Source organism: Phaeoacremonium minimum (assembly GCF_000392275.1).
Source record: "Phaeoacremonium minimum UCRPA7 unplaced genomic scaffold PA7_03_scaffold_184, whole genome shotgun sequence".
Lineage (NCBI taxonomy): Eukaryota > Fungi > Ascomycota > Sordariomycetes > Togniniales > Togniniaceae > Phaeoacremonium > Phaeoacremonium minimum.
The window spans coordinates 73,018-91,271 of record NW_006921091.1 but is presented as its reverse complement, the minus strand read 5'-3'; the positions used below and the strand labels follow the sequence as shown (position 1 = coordinate 91,271).

The following is an 18,254-nucleotide window of genomic DNA, read 5'->3' as shown; positions in this document are numbered from 1 at the left end:
ACCGTCAATTGACAAATCCAACAACTCTAGATTCTCAAAAGGGGGCTGGAGTGGAATGGCCGGGAACGCGTGTGCTAATATCTGTATGATACCTAGATACAGTCGAAAATGACTTATGGGCAATCGATGCGGTTTGGCTTTTTAGAGCTGGAGACTTTTAGCTTCAAATTTTGTTGTCTGTATGTCTCTGTCCTATGAAACTATCCACTACCGGGGAATAGATCCCCCTTTGCCCGTTGGCTTTCTTTTCGGTAACCAGGACCATCCTTCCATTCATCCATCCATCCATCCAATGACTTTTTGAGGTATATGTTCAGATAATCAAGCAAGTAATCCAATATGTTGATGAAAAGACATCACGCCTTACTACGCCTTCCAATGAGACTACTCTCTGCCAGAGACCATCAGACCTAGACTCACTTGTACTGAGCCATGAAATCCTTGTGAAACTTGACCATCAGCTCGACCCAGTCCGTACCGGGGGCGAGGAAGGTCGTCCTGAGATGCAGCGTGCCCTCCCTCTGGCCAAAGCCGCTGCCGGGCACGACACAGATGCCGGTGGCCTTGAGCAGCTCCATGCAGTAGAACTCGTCCGGCGTGCGGCCCTCCTTCTTGGCCTCCTCCACGGCCTTGGGCGGCACCTTGATGGTGGGGAAGAGGTACATGGACCCGGCGGGGTCGGGGCACTCGACGCCCTCCATGCGCTCAAAGGCCTTGTGCAGGGCCGTGGCACGCTCCTTGAGGCCGTTGAAAATGCCGTCGTACTCCTGCTTGTAGAGTTCGTAGCTGGGCTCGCCCTCCTTGGGCGGGTTCACCATCAGCTCCACGAGGCACTGGCCGATGACCGGTGCGCACAGGGTGATGGACACGAACTTGTAGATCTCGGCCTGCACCTTCTCGTCGAAGCCAACCAGCTCGAAGTAGCCGCCGCGGTGCCCGCACTCGCCCACCATGCCCTTGCTGACGGAGTGCAAGCTGGCCAGCTCAATGTTGTCGTACTTGCCGGGATTCTCCTTTTGCATCTTGCGCAGGACGCCTTTGAAGCTGTGGAACGTGCCGATGAAGACGTTTGTTTGGTAGACCTCGTCGGCCATGATGACAAGTTGCTCCTCACGGGCAAATTCGATGACGCCTCGGACTTCCTCCTCTGATAGCGACGCGCCGGTCGGATTGCCGGGGTTGATTATAACTACACAGCGGACGTCGACGCCCTTTGACTTGGCGTCCTCACATGCCTTCTTGATCGAGTCAATATCTGTGCCCCAGTTCTTGTGTTCATCAAGATAGTAAGGGACACATGTGGCATTGAGTACTGATAGAGAGGCAGTGTAGAGAGGGTACTGAGGGATGGGGACAAGAATTCCAGAATTCTGGTCAGCGCAGATGATGTGAAGCAGCGTGTTCACTCCTGATGAGGCTCCGGCAGACATGTAAATATCATGCTGGTTTGCAGGGAAGCCATCCCGTCCTATAACAGGTCAGCTGACTGATTCAAAAGACACTTTGGAACTACAAACTCACTCTCCAAAAAGTTGGCAATGCTCTGGCGAATCGCAGGAACTCCGTTGCTAGCACTGTAAGCTCCTACTGATCCGGCCTTGCTCAACAGCCACTTCGCTCTCTCAATGACATCAGGCTTGTAGTCAAGCTGGTTTATCAGGACATCCTCATGCTCCAGCAGCTTGGTGTTCTCTAGGATGCTGAGCACCTGTCTGAAGAAGGTGATGGGCTTCTGATCTAGCTGCTGGGGGTTGCCGATATTTGCAGAGATGACATGCTGGAAGGGCAGGTCTGTGTCGCCGTTGCCCAGCTTGGCACGGTACTCCTCCGACTTGACGGCCAACTCACCACGCACGGCATACTTGGCAGCCTTGACATGGGGGTTGATGTTGTCATAGTTCAACCTCCGGGAAGAGGTGGACGACATGGTGCGACAGTGTAGTGGCAGGCGGCCTATATGAAGCTGGTTGTGATACAGTCGGATTTTTGGCGGGGTAAACACAGACGCAGCAACAATCCTCGATGGTGGGGTAGATGTGAGCGAATCTCTTTCTGTTGTGGAGAAGAATGCTTGAGTTAGACTCAGATCTCTTTTTTGAGGATTTGCAACCGGTGAGGCCTGGGGACTCTAAATAGCGAGTATGACTCAGGAGGCAACTAATCAATAATGAAGGCGAACAGCACACACAGCCGTGGAGGCGCGTCACTTGAGGCAATTAAGGCAGGCTTGATAAATCACTCCTCCAGAAAAAGAAAGCAGGGAGTGCTGCAGCAGCTGTTCGAAGTCGCGATGTGAATGGGTCGCGTGCACCAGAAATCAGCGCACCTGGTTCTTGTGGGCTGATGATCTGTGGGAGGTAAGACAAAGAACGGCTTAAAGGAACATCCCACGCTGTATGGGACGATGTGATGCAGGAGGTTTGGAGGTTTGGAGGGCTGGAGGGCTGGAGGTTTTGGAGAAAGCCACCACAGACAGACACCAGACAACCAAGGTAATAAGGGAACAATCGGGAAGTCCCTTCGGGGAATCCCAGCTTCATCGTCGAGTCACCATCGGCTCTTCTGTCACTGCTATAGCAAAGAAAGTCATAGCTTCTAGGGCCGAAACCGGGGCTATCTTAGGTTGCCCGCGGTGGCTCTTGACGCGCTCCGCAGACGGTCTTCAAACCATCAACGACGGGGAAAAAAGTCTCAGGTCTCGAGACAGCCAGCCGCGGAGAGAGGCAGAGTGGAGTGGTTTGCCAGACAAACAAGGAGAGACCGAAGGAAACTCGTGCCTCACCTGTAGAGAGTGCTCCTCCGGCGCCCAATCGCCTGCCTTGCAATGGTGCAGGTGAGGTATATCCAGGCCATCGATAAGATCGACCCGCCGCCGTCGCCAGAGAGTTCCGTAGACCGGCCATCAGAGCCGTAGGCTCGTTTCCCTCGGACTAGAGCGTCCAAGGCGATGCTGAGCAAATTCGCACCTGTATAGTCGTAAAATTTCTTGATGGAGGATGGAAAAATTAGAGAGGTCAGAAGGCCGAATGGTTTCTTTCTTATCTTTGCTCAACGGAGGCCCCCAACAACACCTGGGCTCTCACCGCAATCCTCGCTTACACCCGCGACCTGCTAAGTCCGTCTGCTACAGGCGGCAGTCGCAGAGCCCGGTGCAGATCGGTTTCTCCAATCCGGCCCCTAAAATCCACTCGAGTTTCCTCTGCAAACGGGGCTCCACCTGCCAGAACCACACCCCTGGAAGACTGGAGTCTTGTTCGAGATAGCCAATGCCTCAGTTCCATAACTTGCCAACAGGGCGATGTTGATAGCGATAAGGGAGGCAAAGGCGTTGAGTTCGGTTGGTATGTTACGAGTCAAAGTAGCTGGAGAGAGAGTTCCACGAGATATAGTCATCTATTCAAAAGAGGAATCTTTGATAGTAGATAATCATAGAGTGATTTGGCGTTTGCCCTACCAGTCCAAAGCTCCTTCCTCCCTTGCCTGCTATGATGCTGCTGCTGGATGAGCTTCTATCAATAGAAAAGTAGGACAATTGGGTGCGGTAACGGTGGAACATTTGTCCACCTCCAAGCTCCAGCGCCCCACTTTGGCAGCTCGCTTTCTCAACTCCAAAAATTTCCTCTGCGCAAAAGAATTCCTTTTCGTAAACACCAGGAATGAATTCCATGTGCTGCCTTCCGCACACCGCCTCGGTAAGCTTCAATCTCCCATCTTTCTCCATCCCTTCCTCTGTTCCTGATGACAACCTCAATACCGCAAACTAGAGTCTTTGACCTATATGGAATGAAACTTCAATTGTAACGTCAGTCTGAAAAACAGCTGTCGTATTCGCTTCTTGTCACATCTATCTAGCCTGTGGCAGCTGCTAATACTCCTCAATAGGACTTCAAGTGATGTCTCGAGCATGCGTCGAAGGCTGCCGATTTAACTAGCTATCGGCTATCAACATTCACAACAATGGTCAGTTCTCCTCTATTGCTCGAGCTCCTACATTTTATGATGAACAATTTTTTTGCTTCGGCAAGTTGGAATTACCGACTGAGATCTTCTTTGAAGAAAACAACTGGCTGTTTCTGATCCCCATTCCTGCAATCCAATTTATTAGAGTTATCTGGGCTACGCAGTCTCTCTAACTTTCAATAGTAATAGGTACGAACCATCCGATCTCCCTACATCCTCCCTTCGAGACGTTGTATGATGAAGCGGCACTGGGCTCCGATTTATTTCCATGAGCAGATATGCCATTTCTGCGACAGGCCTAGAAAACCTCGTCCACTGATTCAACATTTTCTCTCGTTACATTTTGCGGTCGACCGCTGGGCATCAGTGGCTAATGCTCTGATCAGACTTGAAGCAGTGCTTGACGTCAATGTCTTTCTCTATCCGTCAAACGATTTTGAACTTGTTTTTTTCGGAGTACAGTCTCATCTAAACCGGTAAGCATATTATTTTCTTGTTAGAACCTTTCCTCTCACGGATGAGCACTAGATGACGAGTCATATTCGGGTTTCCGATGCTGACAACCTTTTATTTTTTTACCATTCATGCATAACTGACAAGAGATCCTTCACTGGCAGTATTTCAATATCTGACGAAGGTCAATTGCTAATGTTGGACTACAGAGTATATATTGTCTACCGTGGACGCCCTGTGACATGTGAAATGGTAAGCCGACATGATTTTCATTAAGGGGATACACCTCCCTTCCGCATCATGATGATCTGACTTAAAATAAAGACAAGCATATGTCAGAGCCTAACGGCGCAGATGACACCGTCATTTCTGAATGCAACCTTCATCGAGATTGCCTAGCTCTCCTTAGTGCTTTCGAGCCTTGGCTAACACTCGTGTAAAGAAAACTTTGATCTTCAGAACAAACTGCCAGCTGCGACTACTGAACATGAGCTTCTCCCGTAACCTGTGAGTATTATCCTTCTCATTCCCCTACTCTACTACCCTTCGGTCTACAATGATGATCATAAAATCTATCACGACGGTCTTCTTAGCCATATGCTTTGATGAAATCGCCTTTGACAAAGGCACCACGAACTGATATAGACTCCTCTCATAAACTCTGTTACACTTTATGTCATGGAGTCATTGGACTAACAATGATTCAAGATAGGTCCCTGTTGCCGCTCGTCTACTCCCTCTGCGACAAGTCTGGCTTTTGTAAAACGTGTAATTTGAAGGTAGGGTTTGAACGTAAAAGAGGCCATCGCCACCTAGCCATATATAGATCAGTTTTGTCTACTATAGCTCCGAACATTGTCTCGTTTGCAAACCTGCTCCTTGTATTTTGCCTTTGCTTGAGTATTGAAATTAATCATTACTTGGGTATCTTCTATGATATGCCAACCCATCGCCCTCGTGTTCTCCTTTCGCAAATTCTATTTACCTCGGCCCATACGCCAGTGAATCAAAAACCAATCCTGATGTGCACCGTATCCTCCTTTTTACGTTTATTTTGTACATACAACCAGCACCACCAACTCCATAAATGATTGTTTGCTCAGGCGTAGAACAGTCCCGCCACAGCAGCGACCATGCAAAGCACCACAACGCCAAGGCTACCTCGGGCATCAGCGCTCCTCACCACGCCGCTCTTCGGCGTGGCCGTCGCGGTGAACAGGCCGGTGAGCGTCTGGCTCGCGGACGACGCCGTGGTGCTGCTGCTGCCGTCCGCCGAGCTGGTGACGGTCGCGCCGGGCCAGTCGCTGTACGCGCTGTACCAGACGCCGTTGACGACGACGCCCTCGCCCTTGAGCAGGGCGTCGACCTGCGTCTGCGGGCACGACGACGGGATGGCGCGCAGGTAGCACGTCGGCGTCGGCGAGTCGGGCAGCTCGAGCGTCTCCGTCGCGTTCAGCTCGCCCGTCGTGTTGTACGCCGCCAGGTCGACGGCCTCGCCTGTGGACACGGAGTTGCCCATGATGATGCGCGCGAAGATCTGGAAGGCCGTCTCGGGCTGCGAGGCGGGCACGAAGTGGCCCGACTGGTAGACACGGCTGAAAGACAGGTTGCCATATTGCCGCACGACGCCCCCGATGTAGGAGTCATTGACGATGATGGGTGCATATCCCGTGATTGGGAAGCGAAATGCATAGTCGCCGCCCACTCTGTTTGCTATGTCGAGCGAGACGGCCTCGCCGCCCATCCAGTTGCATATATAATCACGATCGCCGTAAATGAGACCCACGCGCACACCGCTCGCAAGCAGTGTCGCCAACGCGGGAAGTGTCTCTCCACGCTCCATGTCACCCGTGCTCCTAAACGCGGTGTTCACGGCCGCGTTCGTGTCTGTGTAGTTGATGACGGCCCCGATAGCCTCCTGGACTTTCCGTGTGTTGAGGTATTCAATATATGTACTCGCGGGGAAGGCGTCCGGGGTATAATGAGCGATGTCATAGACACTTCTCCCGGATTCCGAGTAAGGTCCGTATAGCTGAGACTCACATTGCGTCTGCGCAGCCCTGCAGATCGAGCTGACTTCTTCTACATTGCCCAAATTGTCCGGATCGGAGACAAGGACCGCCGTCCTACATTGCAGGATGAGATCTCGGCACCCGTTTTCATTGTAGAATGAGCCGTTGGCGAGCGCAGCGTAAACCGGGCTCAAAAGCTGAAGACCGTACGAGTTGTTGACTGCCATTGAGACGTAGTGCGGTCCCTGAACCAGGTCATCCACACATCCGTTGACGATGCCGACCGAAACGAGGTGAATGTCTATTCCTGTGACATTCGTGTTGGTTGTATTGGTCGTCGTATTGAAGCTCTCCACGAGCCTCGCGTTCTCTTCCTCCCATGTTTCGGCATATATAGGAGCGTATCGCCCTCCATAGCTTTCGCCGAACAAATTGACTCCTAGAGAAGAGTCGCCCGGTGGATTGTACTCTGGGAAGGCACTCAGGAAGCCTTGCATCATATGCCAGATAGCTTTTGCTGCAATCTGCGTCGTGTTGGGGGTGTGGCTCGAATTCATGGAAGCGAAAGTGCCGTTGAGGAAGACGGCAGGCGTCAAGCTATGAGGAACCGGCTCCGGGCCAAAAGTCCAATTTGATGTGACGAGATTCAATGACCCATTCGTAGGGGTGTCGTAAGAGAATCCGACTTGGTTTGGCTGGTAAAGCCAGAGTCAGTTATTCACTCTCGAATGATACTGGACAATCTGGACGCATACCTGATCTATAAACAGCATGTTCGACGCCCTGTCCCATCCCCATGTCCGCGCTGCCGTATCGAGCTGATTGGCGCCCTTCTCAACGACTTCACACGGTCCAACTTCGTCGAAGAAGCCGAACATGGATCCCGATCCCGGCCCACCATTCAGCCATACAGTGAGCTGCGATGTCGGCTCTCGAGCACTAACGAACCAAAAGAAGATGTTCGTTGGAAAGTCTCCCGGCACATTGACCCAGCCAGTGTACTGCTGCTGGGTGTCGAAGACAGTCGCGCACACATTCCGCGGCACCTTATACGAGACGGTGATGTTCGGGTCGACGGGCGACGTGAAGGTCGTGAGGTTTGCGAATGGCCGAGGGAACTGAGCAAGGCATGGCGACGCGTAGAGAAGCGATAGAAGGCTAATTGCAGTGACTAGAAAGCAAGGAAAGGAAGGCATTTTCGTCTACAGCTGGGCCGTCGTCATCCCGCCAAGTCCGCTTGAGACAAGGGCGTACGTAGGACGGTCAGATGCTAATGGAATGGAGGAGAAAGACAGCAAACAAGTGCTCCGTCATGAACGCATGGGCGCGCGCAATGCAAGCGCAGGACGATCAATTGTTACGGGGGAACACGTCGCAAAGCAAAGCAAAGATGTGCGAAAAAGAGAGCAGAGCGAGGAGACGGCTGGATGTTTCGTTGAGGTGTTTGTGTGTAGCGTAGCACTGCGCTCTCAACCAAGGCACAGCACGGCGGCGGCGGAGGTGCGCACAAACATTGACTGGCTGGCTGACAGGCTGGAGCAGCCCCAGGATGACGAGGCCCGGCAGCCCGCCAACGGGGTGCAGCACCGGCATAAACGAAAAAAACTTGGCGTGAAAACGCCCCGCAAGTTAGCGCCGTCAGCCTTTGCAGCTGGATACCTTCGCCCTGCCGTTCCTCTGTAGCCTTGCCGAAAGCCGTTAAGGTGGCTGCAGATCTTCCATGTCTCAGCGGTCAAAGAGCCGGTAATCGACCTTCTCCAACGGATACAAGTTCACGTCTGCGACGGAACATCGTGATTACAAGAACCTACAAGAGTAGATTTATATGTTCATATCTCTCCGTATGACTCTCATAATCAGGTATCTTGGTTTTCAAAGTATACCTGACACATATGGCCAAATCGTAGCTTTCTAGCATAGGTAGTAGACGGGGTGTTTAACGCCCTGTCATCAATACATCATCCCTTAGCTACACGGTAGCCATCATTCACTCACATCGCAGGTTTTCCAGAAGACAGCACATTAGCTAGAGAGGCAGAGTAACAAAGAAAGCTCGTCGCTCTCCAGCCCGACATTATTGCCTAACACTGTTTGACTTGGTTCACTCCGGATATATGTATTGGCAAAGTAAGCTGGACACCCTGATTGTGTGTCATCTTGCTCTACTATTCTACATCGTATACAAGACAGCGGTATTACTTCTTCAGAGTCCGCCCTAGCCATCCACTTCTCCCTTTTTTTACTGCGGCGGAGAATCAATTGAACCTTAGGGATGAGGGCCAGCATCGAGAAGATTCACCAGAGCATAGAGTAGCCCATTGGTACCATGCTAGAATGTGCAGGGGAATTGGTTACGAGCCTGAATAAAGAGCGGCCCGGGCTTATTACTGCTCTATCTAGAAGGCGCAAAACGATTACTGTTGTAGTGAATGGCATGAGAGATTTGACCTGAACGATGTTATAAGGTGGGTGCAAGTTTAGGTGATAAACGTAATGACTATGGAAAATGATACTCTTTAACAAGCTATTGAGCAAGCAAGAAAAAGGGTTACTGGCTCATGTTTCTGACAGATGTATCATGGCCTATCATTGTCGAGCCCGACTCAAAACATTATATGAAAATCAGCAGAGATTTCGAGTATCTTAAGGGTTGCTTGGACGCTCTTCAACATGCGAGGTGTATAAGAGGCTAGACGTGCGGATGGAGATGAGCTGAACGCCACCAAAAAGCTTAGCTCGGCACTGGTGGATCGGACCCCTATGAGACTCCTCTCTTACTTTGCAGATTAAGATGCTTTTCTGGCTGTATTGATCAAATCGATGTAGGAAAACACGCGCTTACGCCGTGCAATTGACCTCAGCCATGTCGGGCTCGTACGCTTCCGATATCATCACGTACATCGGCGTCCCGCTGGCTGTATTGGGAGGTGAGTAGACTGTCGGTTACAACACTACAGACCATTAGGCTTACCGTTTGTCAAGTCCTCCCGATTCTCTACAACACCTTCGCAACTCTGGTGTCGCTGTCCCGCATAAAGCGGATGCTGCGGCGTGGTGGGCTCACTGCCCTCACGCGTAGCGATGTCGTGAACCGCGTCATCGAAATTGAGCTACCGCGGTACGCGGTCACACCGTGGGACCGCTTTCAGGACCGGAGCCAGTACTGGACGCTATCGCGCCGGCCCAGCAGCATACCTGGTGGCAGCTGGACCACGTTCAATTGGCGCACGAACGCGATCGGAATCAAGACTCAGCGTGTTGAGTATGCGGACCAGGTCCGGCAACCTCAGGTAGAGGTGGCCTTTGATGAGCTGGTCTCGTATCTACTCGACTTGGGCGCAGTGCCGGACCCCCACGGGTGGAAAATGCTACGATCCACAGGATTGTGGTCGCCTACTGGCTTATCACTAATGAAGTCACCCGATGGTCGCGAGAAGGCTTTGACGATAGCACCTTTGGATGATTCAGATGGGAACCTGTCCCTAGCAGTTGCGTGGTCGTCTCAGTGGACTACTCGAGACTACTCGCATTTACCGCCGTATTGGGTACGACTGCCTCCTCCACCTGAAGAGAAGAAACCGCAGGAAGAGGAGGGCGGAAGTTCATCTGATCCAAAACTTAAAGAAGAAGAGTCAGCAAAGGCTAAAGATGAAGGCTCTAGCATGGGCAAAAAGTCTCTCGACTCGGTAGACCGCACAGCTCAGTCCAACGCCAAAAGCCCAGTTACATGTCAGATTTCTATAGAGGGAATCGTGACGGCCTTGACCCAGGAGGAACAGCTACAGAGCTCACTGAAACTGGATAGTCTGTACATCGAGCACATCCGAGTTCGTCCGGGCAAGAGTAATGGTGTATGGTTTGCTAGCGCTATTACTGCATACGGCACCACAAGCCAGACGATTCTGTGGAATTACAAGATCCCAGACGAGATCCTCACTTTCTCGAGGAAAGAGACCGTGCCGTGCGGTGTGCTTGTGCTGCTGGGAGTAGTTGACGAGTCCGAGACACCTGAGTGGGCAACGAAACATAACGATCAGGCAGCCCATCTTGACCAATATGTGAGAAGGAATCAGGAGCAACGAGCTGCTATGCAGGCCGAGGCACGTATGCCGCCAGCACAAAGGGAACAGGCCGCCAGGGACAGAATGATGAGAGAGAATGAGCAGCGCATATACGATAGTGAGCACCTCCTACTCCACCACACATGCGTACATGGTTACTAATAGATGTATAGTGCGCGATAGGATGCGGCTAGACCAGCAGCGGAGAGAAGCCCGTACAATGGAGGCTCTGCAGAGTCCGAGATGGGCTAACAAGGTTGTTGCGGATCATTATCTACGTTGGCTGAAGCAGGGACGCCACCTGGCCGAGGAGATCACTCTGAAAGATGCTGTTGGCTACCTACTACACCGGATGGTGCTCGATGGGGACTTCGCTTCTACGATATGCCGCATGCTCGATATGTGGAAGGCGTGGGCTGAGATGGGTGGGATGAGAAGAGCTGACTACAACACTCTGCTGGAAGATCAGGTATCGTTTGCGCAGGCCACACTGCTGATCGCCATGATCAATGATACGTCAACAGCCATTGAAGGCACACTCTCAATGGACCTCCAAGAGTGTTTACGAATGTGGAGAAAGGTCCGCCTTGGGTAGATATTACGACACGTCTGAATACTGAATAGCAAGATATATATACTTCTATGTATTATACAAGCCACTTGGGCCATGTAAGTGGGTATTGGTAATGGTGATACAAATATTCGTACAGCCTCTTGCAAGCATGCCTTGAGCATAGGGACTCCCCAAGGCCGGCAGACTCGTTCCTCTCTTTTAATGAGAATCTTTCCTGATTCCGAAGAAGTAGTTCCCTACTTTCTCGCTGCCACCCACTTCCTTCCAGCCCAAGCCCGGGACATATATGACTCCCATAACGCGCGGACTATTCCAGCCAGCCTTCTTTGCGAAGTGGCCGCTCAACTCGTCGTCATTGATGTACTTGTTCCAGTCGTGGGTGCCCCTGGGTACCATCCTCAGTACATCCTCCGCCATGACATTCGTCACGAACCAGCTCGTCCACGTCCGCGCAATCGTGCTCAGTACCAACCATCCGCCTGGTTTGACAAATGCCCCACACCTGTCGAGAAAGGCCGCCGGAGTGTCCACGTGCTCCACCACCTCGAAGACGCTGACGACGTCAAATTGCTCCTCGGAGCTCTGCGGGGTCGGTAAAGCCTCAATCGTCGTGTTAAGGTAGTTCAGCCTCCCCGTCTCTGGGCGCAAAGCTGGATCACGGCTCGCGTGGGCGCGGGCCACACCTAATACATCTGGAGACGGGTCGATGGCGGTCACGCTGGCGGTGGAGGACAGACGGGCTGCGCTCTCGGCAAAGATGCCCCCTCCGCAGCCGATATCGAGATACCGGAGCCTTCTTGATTCCTGAGACGGCGGAGCTGGTTCAGCGTCTGGTTGTGAAGCGTGGCAGTCGCGTATAAAGTCGTGCCGTAGAGGGTTCATGAGATGAAGCGGGCGAGAGGGCCCATGGGGCTCCCACCAGGACGAGGCGAGGGCATTGAAGTGGGAGATCTCGCTGGCATTTACGGAGGAACGGTCGGGGCCAGATGAAGACGTGCTCGTGCTTTGTGGTCTACATCTAGGGATAGGCAGGTGATGTGGTGCGCTTGCTCGTGGATGTGCTCGACGGAGCTGCCGTAACAGTGCGGCTGCTGACCTTGACGGTGCCATGATGGCGCAAGTTAAGGTTGGACGTTCCGTCCCAACTCTGCGAGGTTGGGACTGTGGGATGACAAAGCACCGTGGAGCTTTGCTCTGTGAAGTGTACTGTATTGAATCGTAGATATAAGCTGTGACGGCATCTGCATGTGGTTACAAAGCTTGCCGCGCGCCGTACCCAGTCAATTGGCTTGTGGTCCCAAAAATTTTAGCGGCTCGGCGGGCTGGCCGGCCTTCATTGTACCTAAATGGCGGGGCAATACATTTTCGCACCAGCAACGACTCAGTGGGAGCATACAGTCCCGCGCGCCTCGGGAGTTTGTAAGCGTCTGTCATCCGAATATTCGTTCCTACGATGCAATCGCATTGAGGATCATGGACCTTACGTAAGGCTCAACCTTTAAAGACCGAGTTCAGGCCATTTGCCATTAGAGACGCCGAGTCTCGGAAAGCAGTGATTGCAAGAGTTCCGGACTCAGCTTGTCTAAGAGCTCACTCAGCGGATGTGCTAGACTAGGTAATAGTAAAAGGCACCCACTCGGGAACACGCCATATCGATTGCACGCAACCGGCTCGGAGCCTTCTCTAACTTATCTACCATATCCCGCCTTGCCCTGCGATTCAATTGAATTATATCCAGACCCCAACGACACTTCGCTCATCCTCTAGACCAAACAAAAAGACACCAGGCCCTGCATATTCGCCGTCGATCATCTCGCACACGACCTGTCAATTGCCCCACCAGGGTTCTCGATGACGCATATTTGGTAGAGCCGAACAGATCCGACCGGACCCCAAATCTTCTAGACCATCCAGGCCGAGGAACGGATTGAGTCCCGCCAACTACATTCCCAGAATCAGCACAGAGGTAGCCATGCCGTCACAATTACTTGACCGGTCGCAATTCGACTCAATTCCTGACACAATCAAGGCCTTCCGTAAGCAAACCCCGTCTCTGCAGCCTCTTCACATGCACCTCCAGTCACAGAAGGGCGTACTGACTGACAGCTCCGCTGCCGAACAGGAGATGGCGAGTTCATAGTCGTGCTTGACGACCCAGGGCGGGAGAACGAGGCCGATCTGATCATGGCGGCCGAGGACATCACGACGGAGCAGATGGCCTTCATGGTCCGGCACTCGTCGGGCTACATCTGCGCGCCGCTCACGCCGCAGCGCACCGAGCAGCTCGACCTTCCCCAGATGGTCGCGCACAACGAGGACCCGCGCATGACCGCCTACTGCGTCTCCGTTGACGCCTCCGACGACGCCGTGACCACCGGCATCAGCGCCCACGATCGTGCCCTCACCTGCCGCATGCTGGCCAACGACCAGGCCGTCCCCGACAGCTTCCGCCGCCCCGGCCACGTGCTGCCGCTGCGCGCGAGGCCCGGCGGCGTCCGCCAGCGCAGAGGCCATACGGAGGCGGCGGTCGACTTCTGCCGGCTGGCGGGCAAGAAACCCGCCAGTGTGATCTGCGAGCTGGTGGACGATGGCGCCGAGGTGGAGGGCCAGGCTGTTCTGAGGAACGGTGGGATGCTGAGGGGTGAGGGCTGCATAGCCTTTGCGCGCAAGTGGGGCTTGAAGGTGTGCACAATCGAGGACCTAGTCATTCACCTAGAGAAGACAGAGGGAAAGCTGCCTACCAATGGCTCATCGTGAAGGATTTCGAGCAATGAAGCTTCAGAGTTGGATAGAACTAGGAGCTGAGCTGTCTCGGCTCTTGGAGGAAGCGGTGATTGTTCATATGGCGGGAGTTCATCTTGCATACCCGGTCTAAAGAAGAAAAAAAAAAGAGTATACAAGCTCCGGCCGCAAGGCTCTACATGGGGCGCATCATGCATATAGTCCTGCGTCTCATCTCAGCGGAGAAGGCTCTCGGTTGGCAGCATCATGGAGGCGGTCAAGTCGATATCAAAATCTGGTTTGAGCATGTTAATTGAGTACTGGTAAAGCGTTCTACTCGTCATTTTGTGTCTTCTGATATGCCACTTGGCTTCCTACTTGTTATAGTTGTTCGTCCAGAGCTTGGTAGGAATATTGCAACTAATCTTCTTGAAGTACGTCCTGTGAGGAAAGGAGCAGCAAATACCCGTAGCCAGTCTCGTGTAACAGTTCAACGACCCAAGGCTCCCAATTCGATAGGTTCTCGCCAGCGGTGGATCTATGAACACGAGATGACGGACATGGACGGCAGGCACGCATATGCTGTCCTTCTCCAGGACACGGGGGTCGATGCGGGTATCCTTCGCATGTTGCTCTGTTGTGGCATATGAACAGCCTTGTTCAGTCCTGGGAACCAAGCCTAGTCTATTGGAAGCCGAGCCTTTCAATTGGGCAAATATTTCGAAGAGTGAGCACAGTACAGAATTTCCGGTGCCGAGCAGGCGCCCCTATTACACGACATTCAACCTCTTCCTTCAGTGCATTCATTAAAAGGGATCGACATTATGCCGAGAGTGGCCCGTGTGCTATGCCTCATGTGCTCAACAATGTGCCAGGATATCTGGAGAAGCCTGCCAGCTAACGCTATTGACCAAGATCCAGTTCGACCCCGTTCGAGATTTGCGCAAAATTGCCGGAAGCAATTGGGGGACGCTCATCATAACCGTTTTTTCTTCGAGGCGACCCGACCCTCTGGCTCTGCCGATTCCCACCGTGCCATTTTGCTGGATCCTCGCACGAGGATAGGCCGTTTCAAGGTGTGGCATTGCTCAGCCCAGTAGTGTCCGCTGGCAAGGACTGCCCCGGTCGTGAGCGTGCCCCAGGACTTCTCGCGGAACACATCCGAAGCCCGGCGCGTGGAGCAGTCCCTGCTGATGATGGCTTGACTTTCTGCTCTTTCACGACGCATTCCTGGGCGGCGGAGAAAACGAAAAAGTGAAGCATCCACAAAGGTGCCTGGACCCGGGAATGACCGTCCGGGGACCAACTGCCGGTCTTTGTGGATTTTTCAATTGCAAGGCTGTCATCATCTCACATGAGTCAATAGTTGCGGACAGAAGAAGGAATATCAATGCCGATCAAGGATCGTTCATCCAATGCAGATGAGAAAGTTTCAACTCTTGAATACAGCTTTTTTTCCCGCATACTAATCTTTCTGATCTCAGCCCCGGGACCCTGGCAGCTCCTTCACCTGCATATCATTATCACCCAGTTCGTGTAGTGTATATGTCTCTTGCTGTCCAACATGCGTGCTATTGGAAGCCGGGAAAAATCGGTCTGTACTGCGAGTAAGATCTGTTTTCTTACCGGGAATGCCATGCACCATTCCAGTATGTACCTGCCTAGTCCTCGGAGCTTTGGTCTTGAATACAAGGGCCGCTATGGCTGCCAGTAGAGCACATCCCAGCGGAAGTCCAACTCCGAGGCCAACTGTCAGTTGCCTTTTGTCACATTGCGATATCTCGATTGCTTCTAGGGCTGCAGTCCCCGTAGTTACCGAAGCGGTCTGAGTGTTGGAGGCGGAAGAGATGCCCGAGCTTGTAGTTGGCAGTGCCGTGGAGCCTCCAGGCCGACTGAGAGTGCTCCATGTAGGTATTGTCGTGAGTACATTGGTAGAGTTTGTGCAGCAAGTGTAGTCGTCTCCGCAACAGAGAGGGTTGGGTTGGTGCCCTGAACATGACTGGATGTAGATATAGCCATCATGTGCTGCTTAAAGTCAGAATACTGTTTCTAGTAATATTGCACCATCCGGCCTGGAAACGAAGATACATACAAGCTCCGGAGACGGGGCAGTGTAGATTGCACGGTGATGCCCAATTCTGAGCTGTGCATCCTTGAATAGTGAGGCCGTTGTTTCCTCCTGCATCTATACACAGACCATTTGACAAACAGAAGTCAACAGTACTGCAGCATGTGCTAACCTCCGAGCCTGGGTCACAAGGGACAAGGTTCGTGTTGACGGTCCCGTTCGGCAGAAAGCACACTGCCATGACATATGGGATATATGTTGCTATCATCCATACCTCCTTCCGTAGTACAAGACATCTTGGAACCAGTTTGGCCATAGTCTGCTGCCCCGATGGTAGAGATATTCACGGAACGGCTTCAAGTGTTGCAGATCACTTGAAACAAATGACTACGTCCGTGTATGACTACGAAATTATGGCTGAAATATAAGAGAAGAACATTACTATTCAAGCAAGATTAAGAGATAGAAACCACAGAGCTTCAACAGAGATCCTGAAGCCATGAAAAAGGCTCCAGGGTAGCAAGGTAGCTTCAAGATGCCAGGCCGGTTCTTCTGCAGGCTCTTCACAAAATACCCAAATCTGGCAATGTACATCGTCTCTTCGTTGGTGTCATTAGACGTAAACGCTGTGATAAGCGCTTCACGACAATGACCAGTCAGATGCACCGCGCTGTAGTCACTTACATTCGGTGTCTTTTCCTGGTCGCTGGTAAGAGGGCTATCGACATGGTATTGGCAGCTAGTTAGTTGACTTCGGTTCCGACGGCCTTTTTTATGGTCTTTTAACCGCCCTGACCCGACAGGTCAAACAAAGCTCAGACAGAAGATCCGACCAAGTGCGCCCTTGGCGTGTTGATGTTGGTGATTTACATTATACGGGCGGCGCGTAACGAGTGGACAGGGTTTCTCGTCCAATAGGCAACTCCTACAGCTTGCCAGTTTGTATAGCACACCGCTGAGGACAAACACGACCTGAATAGAAGAACAAAGATAACGGCAGAAACCAAGCCCGAAAATTATCTGTGGCTTGACGTGTTGTTGAAGATCGACAATTTAGGCGAAGTTAACTGGCTCGGTAATTGCGGAAGAGTTGTAAGGGCTCTGGGATTCAACAGTTTGCCATGTTACAGTAACAAGCTTCGTCAGAGAAAGCGACTCCGTGAGGTAGCTATCAGATCTAAGAAAGACATCGCCGGCGTCTAGACCTCGACTGGGGCCCCACGGCAGCCGGAGAGTGTGTGCGGACATGAGCCTCACGTGCAGGCACATGGTCACATTGAAGGAAGCTATCGTGAAGATCGCTATTTGACCCGTGCATGGTCAGATTACCTGGTTTCAGACCAACAATTATCATGATCCCGATGGAGAATGGCACTTGCAAACTTGGTTGATCAGAGCGGGCACGCTATTGAACGGTTGCCCCCACACAGAAGAAAGCGTGGGTGGTGGGGAGGTGCAGGCGTTGGACGAGGTTTGTGGTGCTCACCGCATACGCAGTGCTCGCGATTATACTGCAAGGAGATATTGTCGATCACTTGAGCCATGTCGCTTTTTGCTAATAAGGCTGCCATTACGTTCGGCTAGCCCGACACATTCGCAGCGCATATGATCAATATTGACGAGACAGATGGCTGGCTGGGGCCGAACTGGATGGGCTGAAAGAACAATCATCCGCATTTTCCGTGGCTTCCGCCAGAGCGGAGCATGTGGACAATGCGACCAAGCTCTCATCAGCATCCCAAGCAAACATAGTCTGGCACTCTTGTGCCGCTCGTTTCGGATTCCTATTGCTGGCCAAAGTCGAGAAGTGACTATCAAAAATAGAACGAGAGAAAAACTCAAGATAAAAGAGGACATTCGGGGTACGCCGGCGTATTCTTAGAACACCGCTAATGAATTGATGTATTTCGTCAATGACCTTGGCTACTCAAGCCACTCGGCAACTTCACTTGCAATAAAGCGTACCAGTATTACCTAGTGCTGGAACTTACACATGAAAGAGGTCCACAGATGCCTTATCATGGGCACACCCGGCTGAAGGATACCAGCATCGGAAGTAAATAGCGAGTTGTTGAAATGACACATTCAGACTACTCAATTAGGTGCAGGCACTACCTTCCATTAGCTGGAGGACAAGCCGTGGGCCACGTCCATCTTTAGATCTGGTGATGGGTTTGACGGGCGACGGGGCCCTCGCAAAGTGGGCAAGCATCCTCCTTGGATGGGGGTTGACGATGTCTTGCCGGGACCCAGGTGGTCTGTTCACCAAATGCTTGTGGAGCAGGACGCCTGACCTGAAACTTAGCGCATCTGCAAGACAAGAAAGCTGCAATTTGGCAGGACAGCAGACAGGGGGAGCCAAGTTGCAATCAGCCCAATGCAGAGGGCGCCGACCAAGCAGGAAT

At 52.3% G+C, this 18,254-nt stretch overlaps 4 protein-coding genes across 4 annotated transcripts; 2 read left to right on the top strand and 2 right to left on the bottom strand.

Annotated features, from left to right (window-relative positions):
• Positions 1 to 416: 416 nt before the first annotated feature.
• Positions 417 to 1,927, bottom strand: UCRPA7_2697 (putative aminotransferase class i and ii protein; the record flags this gene model as incomplete). The annotated part of the gene is made up of 2 exons (XM_007915258.1): positions 417 to 1,468; positions 1,522 to 1,927. 2 exons carry the CDS (start codon positions 1,925 to 1,927, stop codon positions 417 to 419), a joined length of 1,458 nt encoding a protein of 485 aa, XP_007913449.1.
• A 3,585-nt stretch (positions 1,928 to 5,512) lies between these two features.
• On the bottom strand, positions 5,513 to 7,621 carry UCRPA7_2696 (putative carboxypeptidase s1 protein; the record flags this gene model as incomplete). The annotated part of the gene is made up of 2 exons (XM_007915302.1): positions 5,513 to 7,120; positions 7,181 to 7,621. 2 exons carry the CDS (start codon positions 7,619 to 7,621, stop codon positions 5,513 to 5,515), a joined length of 2,049 nt encoding a protein of 682 aa, XP_007913493.1.
• A 1,667-nt stretch (positions 7,622 to 9,288) lies between these two features.
• On the top strand, positions 9,289 to 11,081 carry UCRPA7_2695 (hypothetical protein; the record flags this gene model as incomplete). The annotated part of the gene is made up of 3 exons (XM_007915265.1): positions 9,289 to 9,352; positions 9,408 to 10,529; positions 10,660 to 11,081. 3 exons carry the CDS (start codon positions 9,289 to 9,291, stop codon positions 11,079 to 11,081), a joined length of 1,608 nt encoding a protein of 535 aa, XP_007913456.1.
• A 1,951-nt stretch (positions 11,082 to 13,032) lies between these two features.
• Positions 13,033 to 13,817, top strand: UCRPA7_2694 (putative -dihydroxy-2-butanone 4-phosphate synthase protein; the record flags this gene model as incomplete). Its single annotated transcript, XM_007915266.1, has 2 exons — positions 13,033 to 13,096; positions 13,183 to 13,817. The coding sequence occupies 2 exons, from the start codon at positions 13,033 to 13,035 to the stop codon at positions 13,815 to 13,817; spliced, it is 699 nt and encodes a 232-aa protein (XP_007913457.1).
• Positions 13,818 to 18,254: the final 4,437 nt, after the last annotated feature.